Raw genomic sequence first — 21,337 nt, forward strand, 5'->3', positions numbered from 1 at the left:
AAGAGGGTAATTTCAGCTGCCACTAAAGAATAAGAATGTGGAATAGGTATTCATGTACATTTCAGAAGAAGGTGACAAAATATAAGGCAGTAAGTACAAAAAAGCATCTTTTCTACTCAGAGACAGGTGGCCTTGGCCCTCAAATACCTTGCTCACTGATCTCTAAAACCTTGCAAAACTTCTAATTATGTATACCAACATAAATTACTTCTAAATGGGAGAATACTTACACAACACTACCATGAAAAATGAGGACATACAAATTATCTTTTGAGCACACGCAGTTTTCACAACTGAAACACATATACTGCCAGAGGCTAATGAACATTTCATGATTTTAATTAACTAAGTACAATGCAAATCAGAAGCCTTCCACTGCAACGACTTTCCTAATTTGTTCTCAAATTGGTTTCTTATTTTAAATCTATTTAAACCAAAGTTAATGTCTCAGAGCATATACTTACATGCATGGATAACATATTTTAGAATCCAAGGAAGAGACCATTGAGAAATATCAAATCAAATCAAATGGCATTTTAAAAGCAACCCAAATGCAGGTCATGCATAGGATGGTGTGGTTTGTTTTCACATTTTAGCCCCTTGAAAGCAATGCTTCCCTGCCTTTACCTATATTAAGAATTGGCCATACAATGGGAACATTAAATGAAAATTACGTAGGTCATCTTTTATTAATTTTGGACTAGCTGTTCTTCCAAGTATAATACAGTCTTACTTGCCATAGTATTACTTGCTTTCCTAGCAGAGATAAAAGTAAGGGCAAATTAATCAACTTTTTCTCTCTCTTTGGTGGGATCTACATGATCAAAGTAATAGATCTTTAAAGCTATTTGATTATGTGAATATTCACATGTATGCTGAGAACAAAAAAAAAGCCACAGTCACTGTGGCCATGTGACTGGACATAATCCGATCTGGGAGACACATAAATACCAGTAGTTTGAATTAAAATGAGTGTGTGGGGAAGTAAAGAGGTCAAACCAAGGTAGGATACTATGCAGTTGAGCTAGGATACAGCTCTCATAAACACACCATTTTATACCCAACATTAATTTCTCTAACTTAACAAGACCTAACCACAATACGTGGAGATATATTAGTCAAATGGTATTTTGCCACCAGACTTATACTGCAGGACAGCTGAACACTGATACAACCCTGACAAGTTTATTACTATTAGAGGACAATTTTTAATTGGATTTCTTTATGAGCATACACAAATATGACAATGATAATGATAACAAAAATATTATCCCTTTCCTTCCCACCCTAGATTGCAAGGCAGATTACAAAAATGATAATGGATACAAACAGATTAAAAAAAGATACATCACAAAAATATCCTAGGGACCTGTCAAAAAACAAACAAACAAAAGGAAAAAAAACCTAATTTCACTACAGGCAGAAGAACAAGAAATGAGGCAGTCTAGCTTCTCTACGAAGCGAATTCACAAGCAGACTCTCCCTTATTCCCACCAAATGTAGTTATGTTGTAATTATACTATTTTAATTTTAATAACACATTTAAAGTATGATAATTGTTTAGTTCTATTTTAATGTCAATCCTTTGGATATTTCAATTATACTGCACTAATTTTAAATTGTAAGTTGCTTTAAGCTTTACCTCTAGGGGGGAAAAGTCGAGGTATAAGCGCTATGATATTCGTGGCTTAAGTCGGCAGACGATGATACAGTAGAGTCTCGCTTATCCAACATAAATGGGCCAGCAGAATGTTGGATAAGCCAAAATGCTGGATAATAAGGAGGGATTAAGGAAAAGCCTATTACTGTAAATGTCAAATTACATTATGATTTTACAAATTAAGCATCATGTTTTACAATAAATCGACAGAAAAAGCAGTTCAATACATGATAATGTTATGTAGTGATTAGTGTAATTACAAATTAAGCACCAAAACATCGCAATGTATTGAAAACCTTGACCACAGAAACATCTATATATATAAATGAGTGATGGCATCACGGCGACTGACAAAACAACAAACTACAGGCCCCCCAACCTCGAAATTTGACAACACAACCCATCATCCACGACTTTAGATTGATACAACAAAAAGAAAAGAAAAATAAAGTCCTAATTAGAGGGAAAGGAATAAACTTTTTTATCCAATTGCTGCCAGTTAGAGGGCTAATCTCTGCCCACTTGGTCTCCTAGCAACCCACTCAGCCCAGGGGACAGGCAGAGTCAGGCCTCACTTAGGCTTCTTCCACAGATTATCTAATTTGCACTGGATTATATGGCAGTGTAGACTCAAGGCCCTTCCACACAGCTATATAACCCATTTATAACCTTATATTATCTGCTTTGCACTGTATTATCTTGACTCCACACTACCATATAATCCACTTCAGTGTGCATTTTATACAGCTGTGTAGAAGGGGCCTCATATAATCCAGTTCTAAGCAGATACTATAAGATTATCAATATGCAGTAGAGTCTCACTTATCCAACATAAACAGGCCGGCAGGATAAGTGAATATGTTGGATAATAAGAAGGGATTCAGGAAAAGCCGATTAAATATCAAATTAGGTAATCGTTATACAAATTAAGCGCCAAAACATCATATTATACAACACATTTGACAGAAAAAGTAGTTCCATGCACAGTAATGCTATGTAGTAATTACGTATTTACAAATTTACCACTAAAATAATACAATGAATTTAAAACACTGACTACAAAAACATTGATTACAAAAAGGCAGACTGCGTTGGATAATCCAGAACATTGTATAAACGAATGTTGGATAAGTGAGATTCTACTTTAATATGAAATAATTACTGGGATAGAATAATGCAGAACAATATAATCTCTAAAACCAGGACAGTAAATAAAGAGAAACCCGCTGAAAGTAGGGAAATTGGAAATTCCACAAAGAAAACAATCAGGGCCAGCTAACACCTCCCAAGAAAGGTTTCTTCCAGAAAGGAAGCTGAGAAGGGAGTGAAGCACTGTGTATTACCAAAGTCATTATTATTACTATCATTACTATTATTATTATTATTATTATTATTGTTATTGTTATTGTTATTGTTATTATTGTGTTGCAGTCAACCATGAAAATGAATACAATCTGGTTCCAAGTATTCAAAAACACTAAAATCAGAATATATAAAAATTAATGTGGTATAATAAAACAGAACAATACAATCTCTAAAATCAGAACACTAAATAAAGAACAACACTCTGAAAACAGGGGAATTCCACATAGGAAACAATCAGGGCCAGCTAACACCTCTCAACAAAGTATTCCCATCATCAAAGCCTGGCAAATCCTCTGTTTTCTCAGGGCCACAGACAGTAGAAACACATAAAATATCGCAAAGAACACCACTCTGAAAACAAGGGAATTCCAGACAGGAAACAATCCAGGCCAGCTAACACCTCCCAACAAAAAATTCACTCAGGGAGGAAACAGCCAGGCTTTAAAGCTGCAAGGCCATTACATCCTAATAATTTTCCCCAATTGCAGCATTCATACTTGCCTCCAACAGACAAAAAAAAATCAGAAATATTGTATATTCACAACCTTTAGGAAATAATATCACCTGATGGCGCAGCGTGTTAAAGCGCTGAGCTGCTGAACTTCTGGACCTAATGGCCGAATTGGGGGAGCGGAGAGAGCCCCCACTGTTAGCCCCAGCTTCTGCCAACCCAGAAGTTCAAAAACATGGAAATGTGAGTGCATCAATAGGTACTGCTCCGGCAGGAAGGTAACGCCGCTCCATGCAGTCATCCCACATGACCTTGGAGGAGTCTATGGACAATGCTGGCTCTTCGGCTTAGAAATGGAGATGAGCTCCAACCCCCAGAGTCAGACATGACTGGACTTAATGTCAGGGGAAAACCTTTATCCTTTACCTTAACTACCACCAATTCCTCAATACTTTATTTCCCATACCACCATACTTCGCCAAAGCAATGCGTGGCCGGGCACAGCTAGTTGATTACTAAAAGGCAGACTGCGTTGGATAATAATAATAATAATAATAATAATAATAATAATAATAATAATAATAACTTTATTTTTTATACCCCGCCCCGAAGGGACTCGGGGCGGCTTACATGCAGCCTGGCCCGATAAAACAAACAAATAACAGTAACAAAGCAATAAAACAATTATCCCAGTAAAAAAACATCAACATCAATAAAAACAATCATTAAAATCAACAAGCAGGATACAGTATTAAAAACAGGAGACTAAGTCGTAGATCCCAGGCAAAGTGCAGAGTATTACGAAATGGGGAAAGGAAATTTCATAGTTGAATGGACAATAAAGTGCGGTATAAAATGACAAGACAACAACAATGGGACTTTTATGGAATGGACAGATAGATCAATCCAGCAACAATTAAACATTGAAGGCCTTTTGGAAGAGCCAAGTTTTTAAGCTCTTCCGGAAGGAGAGGAGGGTAGGGGCCTGCCTGATTTCGCTAGGTAAAGCGTTCCAAAGCCGGGGGGCCACGACGGAGAAGGCCCTCTCTCTCATCCCCACCAACCATGACTGTGAGGGTGGTGGGAGCGAGAGAAGGGCCTCCCCCGACGAGCGAAGGGCCTCCCCCGACGAGCGAAGGGAACGTGTGGGTTCATAGAGGGAGATGCGGTCTCTAAGGATAATACAGAACGTTGGATAAGCAAAGGTTGGATAAGTGAGACTCTACTGTAAACACACGAATTCATGTTAGTGTCACAATAATAGCTCTGAAAGTGATGGAAAGAAAGGAAATTCCTTTCAGAGCTCAAACTCCAGACATATTCATATGGGAAAAATTAGCCTTGCAGATAACCTAGGCAAACTGTAAAATAAATAACGAGCCCCAGTATGAATGGACATGCCATACTTAGTTTTCTGAGATAACTTTCTTGGATCAGGAGTTCCAGAGTCTCCTGATAACAGTCGTTCTGGGCTCTAATGTTATGTTGATTAACATATTGCAGTAGTTTTGGGCCACTGGGATAACCCAATAAGATTTGAGTAATGTGGATAGAGTTGATGCTTCAATTCTCTTTTGCTAGCACTGATCCAGAACTCCAACAATGGTGGACACAGAACCAGAGATACGAATCATCTAAAGCAGTGGTTCTCAACCTGTGGGTCCCCAGGTTTTTTCGCCTACAACTCCCAGAAATCCAGCCAGTTTACCAGCTGTTAGGATTTCTGGGAGTTGAAGGCCAAAAACATCTGGGGACCCAGGTTGAGAATCACTGATCTAAAGTCACCCTGGCATTACTATGGCTTTGACAGAACCAATATAATATGAGATGGCAGCACATAAAAATGTTTTGGATTTCATATTGGGAGAAAGGCTAGATTTCTTCAATCAATCAATGAAAATGGTTCTGCTACTATTCCAATAACATTAACCTAGGTTTCACATGTTCCAGAGTTATTTCCAAAAGTGCCACCTCCCAGCTGCGCCTAAAATACAAAAAATGACCATAGACCTATGATACCTACTGCATCAATTGGGGAACAAATTCTAGTTTGACATAAGTGTACAGTGAAGATTGCATGAGAGCGGGAGCTCTGGACATTCATTTGAGTGCTGGCAGTGGTTCGAGATAAAGCACCCAGCTTCAAACACTGCATCATCTGTATAAAATAGAGAGAAAATGGGTAAATATTACTATTTTAAAAATATGCATGTGAATGCATACCACAAGCCTAACTACTAGCCATATTAGAATAACTCATTTGTAATAAAACTTTAATTATTATTGTCACATTTTTCCCAGTAGCATGAAACACACATAAAACTGAACAAGGTCTTCAAAGGATATCCTTCTAAACCACTAATAATATCCATGCCTCAGAAAAGTGCACTTTTGAAAGATCCATCTGCTATCAAAAGTTATAGAATATGTGTCATATTAGAAGAGCATTAATAAAAGGGAAGAGGTACCTGCTCTTTTATGCTCACAGAAAGCACACAGAGAAATACATATGCCCAAAATAGGGGGAAGTAAATAATGACACTAAACATATATCAGACTGATCTGAGTTCATGGACTGCAGAAACCAACCAAATTTCACTGAGCGGAATGCTGCTTTATGTTGTTATAGTGACCAAAGGCATGCTGGCAGAGGGTGCCTTTGTATCATCCCTCCTTTTGTTCCCTGTAAGAGTGGCTCTGAATATTTAATGCCACAGCAGTAACAGCCAGAGAAAGAATATAAAGGGCAATGAGTCAAAGCAATGGAGGGTGAGTTTCAAATGTTCCAAGGAAGAAACGAGAAACAACAACCCCATCTCATAATCTATACACCAAAATACATTCATTCCCTAAACATGATCTCCTTACTCCGTTGACATACTCTTGGGGGATAAAAGGCTAGAGAGGAAAAGAAACAATGGATCTAGAAAAATGGAAAAGAATGGAATATACACTGTGGTGCTATGAGTTTTCTGGGCTGCATGGTCATGTTCCAGAAGCATTCTCTCTTGACATTTCTCCCACATTTATGGCAGGCATCCTCAGGTGTTGTGAGGTCTGTTGGAAACCAGGCAAGTGGGGTTTGCATATCTGTGGAATGTTCAGGGTGGGAGAAAGAACTCTTGTTTGTTTGAGGCAAGTGTAAATGTTGCAATTGGCCACGTTGATTAGCATTGAATAGCCTTGTAGTGTCAAAGCCTGGCTGCTTCCTGCCTGGAAGAATCCTTTGTTGGGAGGTGTTAACTGGCCCTGACTTTCTCTCGCCCTGGACATTCCACAAATATATAAACCCCACTTGCCTACTTTCCAACAGACCTCACAACCCGTGAGGATGCCTGCCATAGATGTGGGCAAAACATCAGGAGAGATGCTTCTGGAATATAGCCAAACAGCCCGGAAAACTCACAGCAACCCAGTGATTCAGGCCATGAAAGCCTTCAACAACACATTATACACTGTGAAAGATAAAGAGCGCCCTTGACATCCACTGCGGTTTTGTTCCAGAACCACCATTACTGCACCTCCTGATACCAAAATTTGTGGATGCTCACGCCCCATTATATATAATGGCATGGTCAAGTTGCGTCCATTATATATAATGAAAAAATCAAGGCTTGCTTGAAAAGATATGTGGATATGTAAGGCTGGCTATATTGACTTTTAGTTATTTGTGTCAGGAATGGGAATAGTATTATTCTGTGCAGATACCTCTGATTCTGCATTAACAGTCCGTGTTGTGACTCCCACTGTATATATTCCTCCTGCTGAATCTTCATGGATTTTGATATTTGATTTTTTGTTCTTCGCATCAATATCCCGTGTTGTATCAAAGAGATCGAGTACTTCTTCATTGTAAAGCTAATTTAGATGGGGAAACGAACAGTACAATTAAGATGCAAAACCAACTTCAATACAATTCAAGATAAACAAAATGATGCAGTTTCTTAGCATGCCTTTTGGGTAAAAGCAAAATCCAAAACAGACATATAAACTTTCTAGAAAATGTGGGAGAGAGCTGGAACAAATACATATACTGTTAAGCAATTAACTGAAAACAGGATCCCACATTTGATACAGGATGCAAAGAGACAGCTATATTAATCAGCAATATCAGGATGTAAAGGAATCTTGCAGCACCTTAGATACTAATGGGGAGAAAAAAGTTGAGAACATAATGCAGACAGGATAGTCCTTAACCAGTGGAGATTAAATCCATTTTTAAAAAAATCCACAACGATGAAAGAAAAGCATCCAAACAGGACTTAATTGCCATCTAAATATACAGAAGGAGGCATAAGGACATATTGTTAAGACTGGAGGGGTAAAAGATGGGTAAAGATTTATGTAAAGGGCTTCAGGTCTTCCATCTCCTGGAATTTTTCTACATTCCTTTCCCCCAAAGGACAAGACAGCCGTGCAAAAGCTGTTCAGGACTTTTGCAAGGGAAATGCTGAGGCAGCAGGAGAATTTCCTTAATCAGCCCTTGACAATGTAACCGCAGGCTGTAGGAAAGAACAATGTGCTTATTCCTTCCCATTAACCTTGGAAGGGCACTCAGTGCAATTTGGTTCTTTCAATAGGTATATATACTATTACTAACGCAAAGATTAGATCATTGTTCAAGGTGAAATGGCCATTTCTAGTTCAGGTTTTTTGGTCTGAGGTTTGAGGGCCAATATATCGATATCTCAACACTAATCAGTAGGGGATTTTTTCACATAATTATCAACCTATACTGCATTAAGCTTGATCAAAACAGTTGATAGCAAGTGCCAAAAACCGTAAACAGAATAAAAAAACCCGCTTTGTGCCAAACATTAGAAACCAGGATACCTAATGCTTTGTTAATACAATATAACAAGGAAAAAATGAGAACTGGGTACGTTTATTGTTTTATATTGAGATGAAAGAAGAACAAATATTGTGAACAAAAATATATTGCACATTCACAGTATGGAGTATCTTGAATACATCAAATGGTAACAATACAATTAAATCCATTTCAATTCTGTGTTGTAGCACAACAAAATGTAGAAAAGTCAAAGGATTGGGGAGGAACACAAGACTTAACCTTGCCAGTCTTTTTTGTTATAGGGAGTACAAATCACTTATCACTTAACCTAGTCGGTCTTTTCCATTATTGACTAGGGAGTACAAATGAAGCTTTTATACATTTTCCCATTCTATATATTTGCCAATCCTATCTCTTAAAAAACACAGAGTAACAGAACTGTGCTTTGTTTCTATTTTTAATGCACTTCTTAGATGGTATTTTCTTAGTAAGGATGTGCATGCTCCTACCTCTGCCCTGAAACAAATTACTGAACCTAACAAATTTAGGGTGGCAGCTTAATTCAAATCATTTGATGTCTAAGAAATAAAATTGTTCTTATACACTTAAAAGGCTGAGGTATGTTCTGTAAATTGGTTTGGTTTTGCTTACTAGCCTTTCATTCCCTACCAACTAACCACCAAAATAGCAAATGATTAACACTAAAAGCATTCATAAAGCAAACTTCGACCTAAGGGAAGTCAAAGCACTTAACCGTGTGTTTTGCATGCCTGTATTTTCCTCTACAGAAGATAGATATTAGCCAGACAGCTTTAAAGTAAAAGCTTTAATACTGTACTTTACTTAGGAGTGATAGGTATTTGCTAGTCCAACCAGATAAAACATCTGATTCCAACTTTGGCAGAAATTTCATAGCTGTCTATTTATCTGCACCAGAAACTACAGATGTTTAGCTATCTGTAACTTCAATACTGTTGCTAGACTCCTTATGCAGGAAGTCATGTTAAAATTAATTCCCCACAAAATTGCAAATGTGGAAATGAAACACAACACTTTCAAAAACTCTCCTATAAAGAGAAGATACAACTTATTGACCTGTATAAACAAAATATTTTTCCTTGGCTTTAGAGCAGGTGATAGCTTGTTTTGGCAAAAGTATCACCTGATAATGTTCCACAATGCAAAGGCTTCTAATTCTAAAAATACATTTTTTCCTATCCTCCTCATCTGAAATAAATAAAGACTAGCAGAATTCATTTGGGAGCAGGGTAAAAGTGAGTACTGTAATAGTGACTGCATGACTACTAAATTAACATTAGATTTACCAGTATGACAACTAGAACCACATACAGACTAATTAAGATCTACTAACAGCTTCACGCATGGAAATAACTGAATTATGAAGACATACCTCTAAGAACTGGGCATTCACTTTAAATTCTGGTGGAGGAAGTCCTTGTTTAATAGCTGCATGCTTTTTTTCTTCAATACACTTGTACAGGTGTTTTACAGCACGTGGGATAATGCCCTGCTCCTCTTCCATTATGTTTACATCAAATCCAGTCCCCATTGTATATGTTTTACCTGCTCCTGTCTGCATTTAGGAGACCAATCATTAGCAATATGCAAAAAAAATCACAGCACTTATACACAGCTATGCTTTCTGTCAAAGAATATGAGTAACTGACAATGAAGGCTCAAAAGGTGGATTTAGGTCACCTTTAATGGTAGCTAAATATTTTCATGATACTTTGACCTCCAAGCCTTGCTCATACTTATATGGATTCTCTTAAACCAGAACCATTGCAATTCAAGCAGGAGTACATGCTTCACTAATGATCCATCCATACTTGAAAGATGCTGTTACTTTGCAGTTTCATCAGAAATACATCAAAAAAATCTTTTAGGTGTTGCTAACTTCTCACATATTGAAATATATTTTTTTCTTCAACTCTGCCAAAATGTGAAATTAAACCCTTGCTTAAATGAAACCAGTCCTTCCTTATGAGTTCCTCTTTTGTTGACTTCAGAAAAATGTTTGCAATTACTGAAAAGCAAACAGTTCATGTGGAAACCTGCATTGAGCTTACCTGACCATAAGCAAACACAGTAGCATTATATCCTTCAAAGCAGCCTTCAATCAGTTTGTTTATACACTGGACGTAGATTTCCTCTTGCTGTGATTCAATATCAAATACATAATCAAAAGTGAAGGCTTTATCTTTTCCCAGGAACACTTGAGGTTCCCCAGGTGTGACAGATGTACAGATGTGGCATCCTTCAATCTTCTCTTTTGCTAGCTGAGGTCTGATTCTATGAGGATTAAAAAAACTAAGCATTACAACACTGGAATAAAACTAGTACCCAAGCTGGATATTAATGAATGCTCATTTGAATCCAGAAATGTCAGAAAGTGTAAATAAACAAGGAACCAAACAATTCTTCTGCAACATACATGTGAAAAGGAAAGGTGTTCAGTTTACCCCATATATCTTTCAATGTGGGCTACTAAGGTGGCTACCTTACTCATAATTACTTAGGACAAGTTCCTGTGGGACTGGGTGGACTTTCTTCTGAATGAACAAATATGTAATTGGTAAATGCTTGCAACAGTTATCCAACGATAAGATGACAGAAAAGAAAACTCCAGGTCATTTACGCTATTTTGAAAACTGCAAAAGCCTGCCAAAGAAAACAACCTTGGTTTGAACAGGCTCACTGTAGACTAACTGTAACAAGAACAGGAGACAAATCATTCCAGTTTAGTTTTAGAAAACCTTGAGACTGTAGCAAAGAATAACACAAATTGTGTTTTGTCCCCCCCCCCCCACAGTAGTTTTCAGATGTTAAATATTACTGTCATACTTTCAGAAAGAAAGTATGGATCAATACTGGACAGTTGCAGCCTTCTTGTCTGTAGCCCAAACAGTGATTACACAGTTAGGTATTTCTTAGGCTTTCTAGTATTACAATACTGCAGTGTTGAGGATCCTAAAATATTTCAGCATAAGTTTAGTCACCACCCAAAACATAATAAAAAATAAACTTATGGGCAAGTAACAGTCAACATGCAAATATGTATCAGTTCCAGCTTTACCATTAGGCAAAGATATAGTAACCTCAATATGAAGCCAAGTGTTGAAGAAGATACCCATGTGTTCGTGTAAGCCAGACCTTTAGTTTCTAAGCATAACTGCTGCTTGCTTCCAGTAAAGAATGTGTTCAATTTGTTGATATTGAAGAAAGTTTAGCCTGCCCTTGCATTTTTTTTTTGTCCATGGTCTGTGAAAGGCACCACCTTTTTATGACATCAGGCAAGAAGTACAATAGACCAGTACTGCTCTGAGCAGATGACACATCGGCAAGGAATGTGCTTAATCTATTAAAATCCATTCTCACCTAGCACTGCTTTACCCCATAATCCCTGGGGATCCTGATACATGTTCATGAGAAAATTATTAATCTGGAAGCCCTGCACAAATGGGAGACTTTAGAGACAAGTAGAAAAAAATGGCTGCCCCTCAGACCATGGTTCCTATAAAGCAGAACTTCATTAAATGCAGTTGAATGTGACCATGATTCTAATAATTAAACTAACATTTGCATTTCAAAACCTTGAAAGAGAAGATTGTTTCTCATTATAGTTATCTCCTTGTACTCTTGTACAATGTATCAAATAGCAGTCACACTAGTGGACAATGACAGTCATTCTGGATTTATTTAAAATCACAGGACACATTTAAAGAAGCGTGAATGCTCTCCAAAGAGCACGGATCTGCTGCCATGCTGACAGAGTTTGCATTTGCAGTAGAGTTTGCATTTGCACATGCAGCTGATAGCCTGTAATCGTGGATCCTTTTGTTTCTGTTAGTAAATGAGTCACAATTTTAACTTGAACATTTTAGAACTTGTTTCTGAACTGAATATTAATTGGTGTCACACGAAAACATTTGGGTGAATCCAGATTGGAAAAATTTAGAAGTGGCTTTCTGGTGTTCACTGGGGTTTGGTTCCTGTGGATACCAAGATCCATAGATGCCCACGTTCTATTATATTCAGTGGTGTTCAATATATAAAATGGCAAAATCATGGTTTGCTTTTTGGTTCACACCTCCCACTTTTCAATTATCCTCAAGCTTTGGATGGTTGAATCCATACATACATAATCTGTGGATACGGATGGTAAACTGCACCTCACTTCACTTTCACTATTACAGAAATTTTTCATCTGCAAATAAAATATGTCAACCCACACCATAGTTTAAGTGCATTTATAATCTTATTGCTGGTTAATCCCCTTACAAGATGATTCCAAGGAGCATGTAACCTGAACTACATGATGAAACTGGAAAAGCCATTTATGCCTATTAAGACAACAGTCATTTGAAACTATAAAATGAACTCTAACGATCTGCCTGATGGGCAAAGTAATTTTCATTATGGAGGTCTACCTTGTCAGTATTAACATTTGTATAACGATGGATTGCAAGTGGTTTCTTTGCTGTGCACACGTGCCTGCAAAACCCTGCCCATGATTTTGTGCCATTAAATAATCTGAAGGAGACTAAATGGTTCAAGAGTAACTCTTAGGAAAAAAATTCTCCCATTTACACGGCCTTGTCTAGAGTAGCAGAAGGAGGTTTTCTGAGGTTATTATTAGTATTTACAGCCACAACTTCCAACATAATTCATGTTCCTATGACAGCAGTAGTAAGAAACAATAGTTCAGTTTAAAAGACTGCATACTTTTAACAAAGCACACACAATGCCTGAAGATAATTTGAGATGACAGACTCTGATGATAAAAGTTTTTCTATGTAATTCACAGGGTCTGTTTCACCCATTGTGAAAACCAAGTTGCAGCTTCTAGTTGAGACCACCAAAACAATGATAAGTACATATGAATGCATCCCTGGATCCTTGACCATGTAGATAAATCCAAGGCTGAAGTGAGTAAATAATCTGTTATCGCAGGACAAGAAATCATATAAACTATCTCAACATTCCCTCAGTTGTAATTCCTAGTTTGTGCTATATTTCAATAGTAATACGTCACCAGAGCTTTTAATGAAAAGACTATTTTTCTTGTCTATGGACTGCAGATCCCATAGTTATTTTCACTGAACTAGCTTCATGATTTCTGTTTTCTAGATTATGTATTTTTACACGAGTGCTTTTTTTGTATTATGTTTATATTGAGTCCTTGCACTAGCTGCTATGGGAGGGAGCACCCTGAATAGCAGGAAATACATCTTTCAATAAAGTTGCAAGCAAAGAAATTACTATACTGATTGTATTAGTATATATTTAATTGGCTTTTAAATAAAAAGAATTCTATTACTGGTTGAAAAATATTGGCTTTTCCTTATTACAAGTTAAATATGCCCAAAATGCTTGGGACCAGAAATACTTTGAATTTCAGATTTATTTATTTTTTGAGATGTTAGAATACCTGCATTTGCAGAAACATACCTAATGAGATACTTTGGAAATGGTATCCAATTCTAAACACAAAATTCATGTATATTTAATATACACCTTATATACATAGCCTGAAGGTAATTTTATACATTTTGGATAGTTTTATTCATGAAACCAAGTCTGAATACAGTTGGCCTTGTGCATTTGTCAGTTTAACTTTTGTCTATTTGGTTATTCATGGATTTGATTAATAGTCACGCTAGAGGAACTAGAGACTTCTAGAGAAACTAGTTCTCCAGGTCCTCCAGTGTGATTCTATGGATTTATATATGTCTAGAGAAGTTGTCCTCTGTAGGATATGCTAGATGACCTAGAGATTCTTATAGAGGTGTTCTCTCAAGTAAAAAAAGTGTTTTTTGATTCACATTTTTCTATTTCAGGAGGTTATGAACCCCTAACCATTGCATAGGTGGAGGGCTTACTGTACACTGAATCATCAGAGAGGTCAATATTTTAGCCCACCCATGTGGAGTATTTTGGAATTTTGGGTAAGTGATGCTCATCCTGTATTCCGTTTGTTCTCAGTTGGGTCTACAGAGCACAACACAGTATTCTGTTGAAGTAATGCGGGTTTAGCCTTCCCATTCCCCTCTGCTATCTTCTAGGTACCTCCCAAAATTTGCACTTGAGGATAAGGGACTTCCCAGGATGACATGAAACAGTAAAGCTTCAGTAATCAGAGTATCGCCTTGTCTTAACAGTAAGACATTTGCTTAACCCCTTTGAAACTAAACACATTTTGATACCGCTTTTTTGGGGGAGGGGGGTGTAAACTTTAAACCATATAAGAAAGAAAGGTAGTAGAAACAATGTGGCTTTTCCCTAGTAGATGAATAATTCTGATGATGAAAATGGTAACTAATTTTGGATAAAGCCACTGACTTTTGCAACTTATAAATGGCAAATAAAACAACTGGCAGACATGCTGTCATATTCTCATTTTTTTTAAAAGAGAAATACATTTAAAATACCTACATTGAGAATCTGGAAAACCACAGGCTGTCACTTTTAACTGCCAAATAAGAGACAGAGAGAAATACTAATGGCAATGCAATTTAATTAAAGGAAAAATATTGCACTGGAGTAATTGGATTTGCCTGGCGACAGTTCACTCATGCTGCTGTCATGGGTTTGCTTCTCTTAATGAGATTTGTTTCCACAAAGTAATAATCTTTTCAGAGATCTTCCATTGCAACTGGTTTCTCTACATATAAAAGCAGATTCACACGACTCATATTTATTCCATTGCACCAGAATTTTCAAGGCTTCCTTTCTGCATTTTGGTTTACTTTTGTTGGACCTCTTGCAACCATCAATGGGTTGTTACTAGTGCTAATTGGAAATAATGTAAGTCAAACTGAGTCATTCCCCCCCCCCCCCGCCCCATCAACCCAAACAGGGTTTTTATGCAATTTTGCAATGGTCTGCCAGACAGCTCAGTACAGATGGCATCCTCTTGCAGCCAGACAGGGTCTTTTGTTTGCTTCAGCAAAGCAAGGGGCAGCAGGAGAAAAAAACAATGAGAAAGCTCAATTTTGCTGCCAAGCAAATAGATTTGCCTCTCTGAGCAGGTAATCAACCTTTCTTTGAAAAAAATAAACAAATATACCACACACAGGTAGGAATGTAGGCTCAATGGCCAGGAGATTTTTTTTTTTGTGTCTGAGTGATTTGAGAAACTGCAAGTTGCTTCTGGTTTGAGATAATTGGCGGTTGCCCAGGGGATGCCTGGATATTTGATGTTTAACCTTCCTTTTGGGAGACTTCTCTCATGTCCCCACATGGAGCTGGAACTGACAAGAGGAAGCTCATTCGCGCTCTCCAAGGTTGGATTTGAACTGGCAACCTTCAGGTCAGTAGTCCTACCGGCACAAGGGTTTAACCCTCTGTGCCACTGGGGGCTCCTGTGGCCAGGAGATGAAAGGATAAAAGATGTACTAAACATGGCTTGGTCTACTATCTAGTAAAGGTAAAGGTTACTCCTAACATTAAGTCTAGCCGTGTTCGACTCTGGGGGTTGGTGCGCATCTCCATTTCTAAACCGAAGAGCTAGTGTTGTCCATAGACAACTCCAAGGTCATGTGGCCAGCATGACTGCATGGAGCACCGTTACCTTCCCGCCGGAGTGGTACTTATTGATCTACTCACATTTGCATGTTTTCGAACTGCTAGGTTGGCAGAAGTTGGGGCTAACAGCGGGAGCTCATGCCCTGGATTCAAACAACCAACCTTTCAGTCAGCAAGTTCAGCAGCTCAGCGGTTTAGCCTGCTGCGCCACCAGGATCTACTATCTATTAGAACATTATTTAAATTATCAGAACTGGTTTGTTGAATAGGTTTTTAAAGAATACAAGCTCTTTCAAAATCCATAAGTAAGGGTGCATGCATACATACATACATACAAATACAAAGGGAAAGTTTATTGTGCTTATATCCAACCTTTCTTCTTCACAATTTAAACAGGTTTACATGCATTTCTAAACAACTTTCTCATTCAAGATCTAGATGTGTTTATGTAGAGCAAAATGGTTGTGCCATGTCAACAAATGCAAAGTAGAAAACTATCTATTACCTCTGAGACTATGACATGTGTTTCAAACATTTACCCTACAAACTGTTTCAGGTCTGGGTTTAAGACCCCCCACAAGGCTGAGATTTGCAAGGTAAAGCATAGTCCATGCAAACACATTCCTGATCCTCCAATGTGAAGCACTGTGTCATGCTAATGCTGAATGTAGTGACTTTATATACTAATTCTTCCTTCACTCTTCCAGTATTTTTGTATACACGTTATGAAAACCCACATTGCATATTAACATTGAGGAGGGAGCAGAGTATGTGATCACGCACCTTTTCAACGTTGAGTATCTGAACCAAGCACATAAATCAGCTTAAAGTTTTGTTCCTAGAGACAGCAAAGTAAGGCATGTGATCCTGTTTGTTAGCTAGACTCACTTTAAGTCTCAGATGTAGAAAAGAGACTTAGGGCAGAATTTGTTTTGTATGCTATGGGATACACTGAGCTTTTTTCTAGATTAAAGGCTAGAGAACAATGAGTTGTAAACGGAACAGATAAAAAGCTATGGATCACATGCCTTTCACATAGAATAGATTGTGTCAATGTATGGACAAGGTCAGAAATTACTACAAAAGGATTCTGTGAAATTTGAAGGAGCATTTATATGTGCCACTCATATAGTTAGCCTTTAAAAAACATAAAAAGTATAAAAACATGTAAAAATATAAGAAGACGATATGCACATGTAGAGGTGTTTTTAAAGAAAATACTAGACAAAAGACACTTTCAGGCTTTGGAACTTATTATCAACTTCACTTCAATGTCCCACAAATGTGATTATCTTTTCATGCTCTTGTACCAGTTGCCCCGTCACTCAGCTTTTATATAGTGTAATATCTTTAGCATGCCTTCTATAAAAGCTCCAAACTAAACTCCAGGAGGAAATTTTCCCTTCATGTTTATTGTTGACTGTTTCTAGCGAACAGAAGCTGCTCTGTTTTTTAACAGTAAGTAGACTGTTCAAGCGAGGCCTGAATTACTATGGGCTGGTAAAACATAACTATGCGGCAGGCTGGGTGGAGAGGGGAGGTGGGGAGAATGTCACTACATTTCAGAATCACAAAATAGTCCAGACAGAAAATTATATGTTTGTCCTCACTGTACTCGGAGCTGCATTACATTTTTGAACATTCCCAACTAGCAAGGCTTGCTTTTAATCCTCTAAGTATGTACTCCCAGGAAGGGCTGGGTGTGGCACACTCAGAGGGAAGAAATGGGCTGGGACTACATGTCAACCACCAACATTTCTGCCGGCAAAAGTTAACACTCCAGCTTGGTATTAACTCTAGTCAAATCCTTGCCACATTGGCAAAACATAAAGAAAACACTGTATTTTTAAAGAGTCTTAGCAAAACCACTTTCATTGAATCATTGATAAAAATTAACTCATTGATAAAACCTACATTTCAGTTAATGAACTTCAAAATGCTTCTGCTTTTTTAAAAAATCACAAAGAACAAAGAACTTGTGTGGGAAACTTGGGAAGGTGGGCTGAAAACAATATACCATGATATCGTTGTCCCTGCATAGATTAGGTCTTGAGCAATGCATTCTTGGGAAGGAGCAAAACTAGAGCTATAAAATCACTTTTTCAAACAGATGTGCTAAATTATTTTGGGAGCTGTCCCATCACAAACAAGTACCTTGCTTTCCTTGGTTCCTTAACCTTAATGTAAGTTATAGCAACATAGGTCCTTTTACTCAATACAGATATAGTGGTGATTCCACTTTAATAGCTATAACAATATCCTGTAGATTTGTGAGCCACCCTGAGTCTCCTTGGGCAGATAGGGCGGGCTATAAATACAGCATCATCATCATCATCATCATCATTATTATTATTATTATTATTATTATTATTATTATTATTATTATTATTATTATTATTTGTAGGATTTGAAGCATATGGAGAGGTGTTTAGCATTCTTAGACAGAGAGCTCTACTACCTCACCGAACTACAAATCCAAGGATTCCACAGGATGGAACCACGACAGTTAAATGGAATCATAGCATTGTCTGTGGTCTACCAGTCTGTTTCCAAGTACAATTCAAAGTGCTAGTTATGATCTTTAAAGCCCCAGGTGGTTCAGATCCAGGCTATTTGGCTGACCACATCCCCTCATACGAGATCTTCAGGAGAGGCCCTTCTCTCAGTCCCAGCTCCATCTCAAGCATGGTTGGTGGGAATGAGAGAGCGGGCCTTCTCTCTCTGTGGCTGCATCTCGACTCTGCCCAGGGAACCCAGAAGAGGCCCTTCCCTGCTGTCCTTCCAACAGCAGATTAAAACCTTTGATAGCTTTGACAGGCTTTTTAAGATCAATGCAGGAGGTGATATGGTTTTTAACTTTGAATTTGTTTTAATGATTTTTAACAAGGTTTTAAAAAATACAGATAACATGCTTCTCTTCCTGCCCACAAGTGAAAGAGACTACACTAAGGAGATTTATCCCCTGCAAAAGAAGTGACCATTAATACTACTGACTCAATTAAAATGTTAATAAGCAAAACAGATAACATAGTAATCAAAAACTCATCTATGAGTATCTGGAAGTACAGTACTAATATGGGAAAATAATCTCAACATTTCTATTGAAGACCAGAAATAGAATAAATCTTTGTCACAATATGCACATCCTCAAATAAAGAATGCATATAACTTGATACCTAGATGGTACTATCCCCATTAAGATTAATACAAATTACACAAAAAACACAGTGTTCTTCTCTAGCAGATATGCAATGGGGAATTGTCACATTTGAATACGTGATTATCCTATATGGGCACTGTTTCTTTATTACAGAAAAAACAAAACTATCAAGGCAAAATGTTATATCTGCTCCAAGCCTAGGTCTTACACAAAATGAAAAAAATGAGTATCTTCTTTTTAGTTTGTTTAAATATAGATGGTGGAATCCATGGATGCAAGGATTGACAATATGAGAAAAAAGACACTTGATGGCCTTATCTTGAAAACCATAATTTCAAAAGCAACATGTATAGTTCATCAGTACTGTACATAGCTCTATGGAGAGTCCTTTTATTCTCCTCTTGGATTAAACAAATAAAGTGGCTTTCCATCTTGTGGTGGGCTCTTAGAGCCCTCAGCTTTGTACTATACTATAGTACTATAGAAGTGTGTGATTAAATGTCTTTGCTTTTAAATTTGGTTCACACTATGTTCTTTTGTATGTTTTATATGACTTTATGTGGAATCCCAACAAAGCATCTAATAAAGTTGTTTATTTTTTTAATGAATTGTATAAAAGTTCACAGGAACCTTTCTTCTAATAAGATGACTAGAAAGCAATAGAGAGGACTGATATTCTTAATGCTATCACCTTTTCTGTAAGCCAGAGCCACAGAAAAGAAAAGTTTGAGTTCTACTAAGTCAGTGGTTGTCAACCTAGGGTCCCTAGATGATTTTGGCCTTCAGCTCCCAGAAATCCTAACAGCTGGTAAACTGGCTGGGATTTCTGGGAGTTGCAGGCCAAAAACATCTGGGGACTCCAGATTGAGAACCACTGTACTACATTTTATCTGATCATGTGAGACTCTATTCCAGAGTTTAGTCTGAAGGAGCTATCCAAGTTCTGAACCTATTGTGGGGATAAGATTCAGCACCTTGGGTACCTACCTTAGAGTAAACCAGGGAAGATTCGCCAGCTTAGTAATAATTTTTAGCCACCAACTGCTACTCACTCAATGTGAGGAAAAGCTCCCAGAAGCTCAGAAGCTGTTGTTACAAAACAAGAGTAGGAATACCAAATCTGAGGGCAAAATTCACTTAGTACGTCAGCAGCCTCCTTCCCACTATGCCTATTAAATTATTTTCCTATTTGCATGTAATGTTTCCAAAGCCCTGCAAATCATGTTGGCAATGAGTAGAATTTGAAAAGGAACACAGCCAAGGTTTATCAAGGTCAATATGCCTCTTGGAAGAGCATAGTAGGAGGCAGATTCCTTAAACAATTTCTGAATTAGTTCTTTGCATACCAGTTTCATATGCAAAAGAAAAGCTTCAGACACACAAGGCTCAAATGAGCAAAGGTACAAGTGGGTAGGTACAACTAAGTGGTAAAGCATACACTTTTCATGTCGAAGGACTTTATGTTCCTCAGTCCCTGCCACCTACAGTATCAGACGGGGAAACAGCATTCTACTAATAACAGAGTAGCTGGGTCTCATGTCAGGAGAAAGGTGGGATATAAATAAAATAAATTAAGAAGCAGAAGACTAATTTCTATCAAACGAAGAAAGCAAATGCAATGTTGCAAATAAGAAGTATTGCTTCTTCAGCCAAACCTGTGCTGACATAGGGTTAGAGATTCTCCTGAGTGTTTTTTGAGACCAAGAGGAGTTCTCCACCCTTGCCGTAGGGCTCTTCCGTTGCACAACATAAATGGGAATACTACCTGGAAAATTTAAGCTTATAAAAAGAAAGTGGCATTGTAAACCATGTTAAGAGACATTAAAACTATATGGATACAGGCCAAACAATTACCAGCCAAGCGCACATAGTTTATCATCAACATTTAAGTAACTGGGAAACACAATAAACTTCCGTTCTGCCATTTTAAATACATTACAGATGACTGCAGAATTTGCAGTCTGAGACTAGAATCTAATGAAGACTTTTTCTTCAGGCTGTTCTCACAGGCTACAATCCTGAATTCTCACATTGGACATTTAAAACAATTTTGCATTTCCAATATGCTTATTTCAGATAACTAGTTGTGGTTCATAGCCTACAGCCCACAAAGTTTACAAGGAATTCTTAGTGAAATCTAAGTCTTAAAAGGGTAATCCAGTAACACTCAGTTACTGGATTTTAACTCCCCTTCTCGTCTCACCATTAAACTGAAATACATTTTCTAAAGAATACCTCACAGTAGTCTTCTCACCCTCCTGGAAACAAAAATATAAATTTGAGCCCACTATAGAGTTATTCAAAGATGTTATGAAAGAAATAGCCAGCATTTGAACATTAAAGTCATCAGATCTATGTTTA

The 21,337-nt window shown here is 37.6% G+C and overlaps 1 protein-coding gene across 11 annotated transcripts in view; it reads right to left on the reverse strand.

Moving 5' to 3' along the window:
* The window catches only part of kif21a (kinesin family member 21A), a 133,580-nt gene that overhangs the window by 82,928 nt on the left and 29,315 nt on the right, over nt 1-21,337 (reverse strand). For all 11 annotated transcript variants that reach the window (XM_008111603.3, XM_008111602.3, XM_008111608.3 and 8 more), the window contains exons 2-5: nt 10,359-10,581; nt 9,680-9,862; nt 7,185-7,334; nt 5,500-5,634 (exon numbers count right to left, since the gene is read on the reverse strand). In XM_008111603.3, coding sequence (XP_008109810.1) covers nt 5,500-5,634; nt 7,185-7,334; nt 9,680-9,862; nt 10,359-10,581 — 691 coding nt within the window. The remainder of the gene's footprint in view (nt 1-5,499; nt 5,635-7,184; nt 7,335-9,679; nt 9,863-10,358; nt 10,582-21,337) is intronic.

The sequence above is a fragment of the Anolis carolinensis genome, chromosome 5 (assembly GCF_035594765.1).
Source record: "Anolis carolinensis isolate JA03-04 chromosome 5, rAnoCar3.1.pri, whole genome shotgun sequence".
Lineage (NCBI taxonomy): Eukaryota > Metazoa > Chordata > Lepidosauria > Squamata > Dactyloidae > Anolis > Anolis carolinensis.